The sequence below is a fragment of the Pterocles gutturalis genome, unplaced genomic scaffold (assembly GCF_000699245.1).
Source record: "Pterocles gutturalis isolate BGI_N339 unplaced genomic scaffold, ASM69924v1 scaffold535, whole genome shotgun sequence".
NCBI classification, from domain to species: Eukaryota; Metazoa; Chordata; class Aves; order Pterocliformes; family Pteroclidae; genus Pterocles; species Pterocles gutturalis.
This window is the reverse complement of record NW_010145481.1, coordinates 856-9,722: the sequence shown is the minus strand read 5'-3', so window position 1 is coordinate 9,722 and position 8,867 is coordinate 856. Positions and strand designations below refer to the sequence as shown.

At 36.7% G+C, this 8,867-nt stretch overlaps 1 protein-coding gene across 1 annotated transcript; it reads right to left on the bottom strand.

The window, feature by feature from the left end:
- Positions 1–3,460: 3,460 nt before the first annotated feature.
- On the bottom strand, positions 3,461–8,141 carry LOC104470451 (protein SHQ1 homolog; the record flags this gene model as incomplete). Its single annotated transcript, XM_010085380.1, is given in 6 exon segments — positions 3,461–3,573; positions 4,947–5,098; positions 5,897–6,019; positions 6,906–6,976; positions 8,000–8,087; positions 8,090–8,141. Coding segments are annotated over 6 exon segments (599 nt in total), but the record flags the coding sequence as incomplete, so codon positions are not given.
- Between the last annotated feature and the right edge of the window lie 726 nt (positions 8,142–8,867).

Here is an 8,867-nt window from a genome sequence, read left to right as displayed (position 1 = left end):
CGGGGTGCCGGAGCGCGAGGTAATGTTTGTGACCAGGAGGCTGAACGAGACCTGCGAAGCATCGGAGAATTCATCACAGCCAGAACACCTGCTCCGAGGGAGGGAGCACAGTTTCTAGGCCCACCTCTGTGCTCGCTCCAGTTAGCAGCCAAGATGCGTACACACCAGGAACGCCACTGCTCTCCCTCAGACACTCTTCATGTTCAGCACTGTATCCTCTACTGAGGATCACTCTTCTGAACCAGAAACTGCAACCTGAAGGCTTCAACACTGAGCAAAATTAACCCCTCATCATCTGAGATAAGAAACAGTCCAACACTGAATACAACAACAACAAAAAAACACCCAACTTTTTAAAGTTTTACCAGCAAGTATTTGTTAGATTCCCTAAAATCCACATTGCAGAGGAATATGTAGATATGAACCATACTTCCAAGTAGAAAGCAAAGAACTCCCAGTGAAGTCCATGAAACATAGGAGATAAAAGTTTTCTCCCTGTAAAATGCAAATTCTCTGAAGCCTCCTCACATACACAACTGGACCATAAACACAGACACTGCCAGTCTACTAGACAACAGCAAACAAAAGGTAGAGTAGACAATTCCCAAAGGTAAATGCCACAAGATGTTCATTAACTCACTGCAAAGTGACAGGTGTTCTAAATAAAATTTTTCCCTCTAAAGGAAATACTTCAATTTTACAAATAAATACCTATCCATTCCTTATAGTGTCTGAATAATGAATTATCCAAGCCTGAAACTCATTATTCACACATCAAAACCACCACTTAGTTTTCCTAATTCAAAAATACAAGTATATAAGAGTAACAGAACAAGTAAAATTGTAATTACATTTCCTGCTATATTAAGCCAGTATTTTGTACATTTGTTACCAATGTTTATTTAACAATATCTGTACAACAATTAAAACTAATGTCATGCAAAGCAGCATCTGCTACTTATTAAGTGCTAAATTTGCAAGTTTTCCTTAAGTTTTATTTTAAAATGTTTTGTTCGTTTGTCAGTGCCAAAATCATGCTGCTTCTAGCCATGATACAACTGTGTACTAATATACGCATGCCTAAATGAATCAGACAAATTAATCTCAAAGTTACTGTTAGACGATACTACAGAGATTGCTCTTACTTTTTAATCATCTCCTCTACTGATTTTAAACTAGCCATTCCGCATGCTAAAATAAATGTTTCAAATTGCTCTTCCGTACCCAACTGTCGACGAAGCACAGTTTAATCTCTGAAGGGGAGGATGAGCTCTGACAGCTAGAAGGTGAGATATTTTACCATAGAGACCTATAATTTATATGTTAGGAATTTTACATTAATAAAGAGCAGTCTTTCCTCACCCACAGAATACTTGCTCTGCAGCAGAACAGTGCCAGGAAGGTACACATGCTGCAAAGGCCCAGAAGACTGACTGAAACAGGTAGACAGAACAATTGCAGGAATCTAAGAAAAACAAAAAGCTATTCATCTTGAATCTACCAGTAATGGTATATATTTGAGCAGAGCGCTACTGAAAGGTGGATCTTTAAAAAGAAATTGCTCCTCATTCTATAAAGAGATCAGAAAGAGAGAATGGTCACTGCTAAGCGTGACAGGTTACCATGAACAAAATAAGTTATCCCTGCAGCATACAAATGTTATATTAAATACATATGCCAGCCTGAGCCCTTGAAGATTGTTGTGTTGCCTAAAGAGGAGTTGTTACAATTGTGCAATTTGAAGTGGAATAAAAATGAACTTTTAACTCAGTTGAATGTGACTGTTACAAAATACAAAATCTCTCATCTGCAATCTGTAGAAGCAAGACTCCAACATAAACTGCAGCTGCAGCAGCAAACAAGCTTTCCAGAATTTTTATTCCCTCATGGGAAAGCCTGTGTAATTAGTTAGGCTTTATTGAGTATTACTTGACTTGCATTAGAATTGTAATTTTAGAAATGTCCACTCCAAAAAGGATATTTTGCTACAAACATGATGGTGAAACCTGCTCTCTAGTACTACTCTCTACTACTTCTTGTTCCTCAGCCATACTGCAAAGGCAATAATCCTAGCTGCCTGGTGGCTAGCAAGCCTGGGGGAAAAATAAGCAAACAAAAAATCACAAAGGGCAAGAAGAGACAATACACAGTGAAATGTAAAAAAAGGCAAAAGAAAGACACTTAGGACAACAAAAGACAAAATGTAAAAAAAGGCAAAATACAAAGACCATGCACGCAAGCTGGAGAAAAAGTAAAATGGATAAGTAAAAACAGATTCAAGGTAAGGACAGAAGAGAGCTGAAGACTTTACATGCTAATGAGAAAAACTCATCCAAAAAGAAAAAAATCTGGTAATGAGACATTAAACCTGATAATGTAAAAACAAGAGAGAGAATAACCAGAGACAAAAGTAAGAGCAGTAATCAACCAAAGTCTTCAGTTAATTGTAAGACCATGCAAAAAAAAAAAAAAAAAAAAAAAAGGTTTAATTAATTGTAAAACCATGGAAAAAAAAAAAAAAAAAAAAAAAAAAGCAAAGCAGCAATCTGTATTTCTAATTACTCCTTTTAGCTGAAGACATTATGAAGATAAAAGTAACCAAGTTTTTGGTTCCAAGAAACCAATCACGATAAAAAACCAAAAGGGCATTATTAATATAAATCAGCAAAAGGAAGAAACAAAAAAATAATTCTCTTGGTTCAGTGTTTCTGAACAAGAAAATATATTTTCAAAGATCTTGCTAAGTTTTATGTCGCTTTCCCACACGGAACTCACTTTTCAATGTAGTAACTTGAGGAGCCAGTTCCTAATGACAAATCAATCCTACAGGAATCACTGTATTAAAAGATATCATGGCTTCAATTCAGTTTACTTCTCTGTCAGCTTCTGACCCTAACTTGACCTGAAATATTCCAACTCAAAAGGCATGAAGAATTATTTCCACCTTCATTACACGGGATGAAGTACAAAGAAACACAAAGTTTTGGGTTGGAACTTTTCCTCATTCTTCTGTAAAAACAGATTTAATCTGACGAAGGCAAAAAAAACTGACAAAAACTTCCTAACTTCAAAACTCAAATGTACCTCCTCAAAGATCAGGATGGTTCAGTAATCCTTGTTTCACAAGAGGAAAACAAAGTTCTGACATCTACAACCTGAAACACTGGCAGGGATTGCCTGCTCAGCTTCTGAAGAGGTCAACCAGGAAACAACATTCTGCAGCAGTTCACAGCAGCCCCTGCTCGCATACAGACTGATGCAGTAACTAAACAGCAGAATAACCCCAAAACAGATAAAGGTCTTTGTGTCACACTTAAGAATACCCTCTGAGGCCTGCTGTGATGAGACCAAGAAACAAACAAATAAAAAATAAAGCTATTATTTCCAAAAGTGATGTTAAAACCAATCATTTATGAAAAGAAAAAGTCAATCTATTTCAGCTAAAAAAGTCAGTACTCACAGGTACTGATCAGGATCAAGCTTGGCAGCCTCAGCTGCCAGGCATTTTCTTCTGTGTTCATCTCCAGGAGTCTGGTCTGGACCCTTAATGTCAATAACGTCACTGAGTTCATCCTGCAAATGGAACAGAAATGACAGGACCAAGCCACAGCTATGATACGCAAGATTTATTTAGTAAGAGTTTAGGAAGGATTATCAGCATTACACTGAAATCCCTAGATGGTCTTCAACCTCCCTTTCAAACCTTACAAATTCATGCTCCATTGCACAAATAAAAGATCAAAATTCCAAGGCCATTCAATTATTTGAAGCTCCTTAGAATTCACGTTATTAGGAAGTCTATTTGGGCCATTTTAGCATTAAGGCAGGCAGGTTATTTTGCACTATGATAAAATTTGCAATGTTTTAACAAAAGCACACAACCTCAACAAAGACAAGATGAAAGTCACGGATACTGTTCCTGCAACTTTTGAGATTCCTCTCCCACTCTGAAGTGACCACACATTAATTAATGGGCAATGGCAGTGCCCTTTTAAGCATCATTCAGTAGTGGTACATTAATGCTGATGGCAAATGGACTTCTTCACAAATTTCATGGTAATAAACCAGTGTATACATCTTCACAGAATGTAAACTCTTGCTCCATAAATAGCAATCCTTCTGTTCCAAACCCTGGAAATACCACAGTTCACATAATAATAAGTTACAGAGTTACATAATTAAGTTTATTAATTAAATAGCTACAACTTAAATTGCTTAGAGTAAGAACACTACAAAAAATTAAGTTATCTACTATTTTATTAAAAGTTCTGTATACTATGAATATTATTACACTATCTAGCACACTACAGGTTGTAGATTACCTTCAACCTATTACTGAATTAAACTGCTGAACGCACGAGAGCAAAGTAACCGCATTTTAAAGCTCCTATCCTACCAATTAATCCACAAAAGCAAATTTCAGTGCATCAGCACAACCCTAGTAAATCCCACAGATACCAGGTGGACAGACACCTTGAAGAGTGCACACTTCAAAAGTTATTGTCTTGTGAGAAAATCAAGTCTAAAATCAAAAGTACAAAGAGAAAGCGACCATTAGTTTCACAATTAAAAAAAATCTTAATGCAACAACCACAACAGAACCTATAGATAGGCAGCTTCATTTTGTATTCTTCTTTTAATTGAGTAATTTCTTTTTAATTTAAAAATAAACTGAAATTCGTGGCATCTGAAATACACTGTACACTGATGTTAAATATGTTTGAAGTATTTAACATCAAGTATTTAGTGTTTAATCCTGTTCCAGCAGGAACAAGGATTTGCCTGTACTACTCCATGTAAAAGCAGAATATTCTCAGTCACAGAATGGGATAATGGAGAACAGTTACCTAATGATCCTCTCCTGACTACGGAGTGAGCCAGGACGCCCACCCAATGAGAAAGTTACACAGAACTTTTATGACAGGGAAAGACAAAAATGCACCCACCTGCAGCCGCTGGAAGACCCCTGACCGCAAATTCCCAAATCCGTAACAGTACTGTAATGGTAGAGTGCTTTCTGCACTTTCTTTAAAAGGGGTCTGCTCTATTTCCCAGTCAAATTCTTCATCCTCCTCCTCAGACAACTCAGCAGAGGTAGCTGTATACACTGAATGGTCAGAGAAAGAAAATTATCACATAGAAAATAAATATGATTTAATATAAAGGCAAACACTGATAACACCATAAGCCTTTCTCATTTTACTACATCTTTTAAGAAATCTTACGTGACACTAGGTCATACAGGCAGATGCTTACATAAGTAATACATAGGTCCTGCTCTAAATTATCCAACTTTCAAAAAAGAGGACCAGGAACACCAAAGTTCATACATATACTCACTCAAAGACTGAATTAATTGTTCCACTGATTTCAATAAGATCAGAATTTGATGCTAAGAGAACGCTGACAAGGAGCAAAGTGGTGTTATCAATAATTTAAGATCAATATTAAAAAATTAAACATAGATAGTCAAACCCTCTTGTCTGTTAAATACCGATGTTAAGCAAGTCACCCACTAGAACCTGTAGTTCTAATTAGCTTCTACCATTTGAGCTAAAAGTCCAGTTGTGCAGGCTTGCAGAAAGCAGAAGCCTCAAACATGTGTGTATCATACAGTCACTAGAGGGGTATAAAGATCTACAGAAGATCAGCATACGTTAAGCACGTTTTGGAAAAATGTAAACATAACTAAGCCTATAAAGATGACATGGATATCGCCAACAACACATTAATTTCTATACTTATCTATACTTCCAGATTGATTCATACCCATCTTATATCTTCAACTACACAATAATAGAAATACTGTATTTTTCCACATGTATTACTATGTAGATCTGTAACTATTTAATTATGTACTTGTATCACTAGTATAAATAGGATTTTTTTGTCATACCCATCTCTTCTACCAAAGATTTTGCAGATCTTGATTTCTTTGGTGCTAAAAGAGAAGTCAGCACGTCCAGTCCCTCAAAATATTGGCCAGGAATCTCCTTAGGTAACCGAATCGTAAAAGTTCCTTAAAGGAAAGTCAGAATATAGTTATTGCATTAAAATATCCAAGACAAACAAAAATGTGCAATTTAAGTCTAATGAGAAAGGCTCACGGAAACTGGGACACATGCAGGTAGCATTTTACTATGCATCAATCTCTGGGTGTGTTTTTAACCTTACTCCACAAGTTTCACAAAGATTTTAATGATGAAGTGTGAAAGAGAATATTTAACCAGTTGTGGTCTCTCCACTCGTATTAACACAACCCAACAGAAGACAAGCTTTATTTTATTTTTAATCCTTCCACCAATCAAGCAATCAACAGAAGATCACAGGAAACTACATTCAGCAATCTGATTATTGTCTTAAGTCAAGCACGTAATAAAGACTTTGCAAGCAGGAAACTACAGGTTTTATTGGTGCTTTTTTTTTTTTTAAATTAATGCATTAATTCCAGAAGGTACATAAAAATTTTACTCCAGAAATACCTTCTACCATAAGGTGTGGAAAAAGGCCTACGCCTTCTCTCTTAAGATGTGGCCAAGAGACTGTCTCAGGATCACCTCCTTTCTACTCAGCACTACCTGACTTCTTTGCAGATTTACTAGACTAATGATCTTTGTCCAATGTGATGTCTAGCACCCACAGGACTTGAAGAGCACTTGTACATAGTTTTTTCATTATTAAACAGTTCTTAGCATGTCCTTTGCACTTGAGGATGCCCTAAGTAAATACAATAAATTCTGAGCAAGATTTTTTTTATACTACATAACACATGAGAAACTTCACATTTATTTACAGTATCACATACTTCACTGAAGTTCTATGCAATTCCAGTGCAGCAAAGTACAAATTATTGGAGAGCTAGCAGCATTTTTAGTGACACATATAGTAAGAATATTAACTAATACCTCTGTCTGTATCATTATCATAAGATGCTTTTTCTCTGTCATCTTCTGTGATTCTTCCAGCAAGCGTCAATCTGAAGGCAAAAAAATCAGATGCCTTATTGAATGCCTGACTAATTCTGCAACTTAACATCTCAGCCTAAAAATTCAAGGCACATTCCAAAAGCAGTACAAAGGACTTAACTACATAACTCCTGTTGATACAAATGGAAGTCACACAGTTAAATCCCCATATACTTCAAAAATGTTTTCTTTTCATTGTACCAATGTACAAGAGATCAGCATCTGAGAGAGAAAACTGGTGACTCCTGGTTTCCCAGCTTGGATGAGTTCACAGCCACCACAGAGATGACACCCTTGGCACTATGTGCAACACTTGGAAGATTCTGCAATTTAAAAACTCTAACCTAACCCACAGTGTCAGGACATGAGAACTCACACAGAGCTCTTGTATTGCTTATTTGGAATAACTAATTCACTGCATTCTACCAGACCACTAAAATCCCTTGTTGTCTACTAATGTACATAGAGGGAGCAGGTCCAAGAATACAGGAAACAGAAAATAAGAAAGGTTAACAGCTCATCAGCTCTTACATGCCAACGGTTCTCTTAACACTTTCGTACAGAGATTGCCTCTTGTTCCTTTCTTGGAGTGTAGTGGGGAGCTCGTTATCTAGAAGAGATACAGCCTGCAACCTCACTTCCTACTGCCTCCGCTCACATAAGTCTTTCCCCTTATAGTATCAGGTGTGCATCAAAAAACATTCTCCACCAAATATACTGTATCTAGCTCTCAACAGGGAAAAGACACACTTATTCTACACAACTTACAAACATCCAGATCATTGTCTTGCCATTTTACAAGTAAAATTATTTGGTAAAGTAAATTTAGAAAAGTATTTCTTTAAACTCACTTTATTTAATGCCTAGAAACAAGGAGGCCAGATGCATAAAAACAATCCTTTGCACAAAGTGGGCAGTCTGCAATGTAAGAGCTACAGATGAGGAATGTTCTGAAGGGACTAAAGTGAAGTTCATTCTCTACTGACTTTTATTTCTTTTATGAAGTTCCAATTTTTTAAAAATCCTTCCACTACTTGCCTGAGTATGGCTTAGCATAAAATTTAAAATTTTCCCCTTCAAAATACACATCATCAAATTCTGACGCTCTGGCATAAGGTACTTTATTACGGTAAGAAAATCCAGATCCTGGGTCAGCTCAAAAGCTGGAGCTATCATGATGAATGCATCAGGAAAAGCAACCACTGGCTGTGTGGCTCTATCAAAACAGAAAAACAAGAAAAGATTACTGTTGTTTCCAATTTGTGACAGCAAATAGTCTCTGTCTTCAGAATTCTACAAGATGACCATTTCAGATTCCTGTAGAATTATCTTCCACATATCCATCACAACAACAAAAACAGGCGTTATCAAGCATTTGAAGATACCGTACCTCTGCACCTTAGGAAAGCACCCACTATATACAGCATAAAAAAGCACACTAAGTTTGTTTCTAGAACTTGGCAGCTTTCTGTAACTTGTTTATAATTTCACACATAGTACATGTTAGATCTGTACAGTTCATTAGTGAACTGATCACAAACCACTGCTAGAAAATACTGAAAATCAGTAATACTTTCAAAAAATTAGAACTGTATTCTATAATCCATACACGCATTAGCCAGAATACCAGCAACAGATTCAGTACAGCCCCCACAGATTATCTGAGCATACACACTAGGCATACAGCTCTTCATGTGACAGTTAATGCATAAGCCATTGGGACAGTACAGCACACGCAGAGTAAGTCAGATGCTCCTTTGCAGTGGGCTTGTGACACAAGAGCTGCCTGAACAGTTTAAACACGAGCAGTTGACACACTCAGGATATCCAATGTGAAAATGCTTGCTATTTTGATCAGGTTGCAAGGTTTTCACAAATCTTGAAGAAGCATCCTAAAAATCT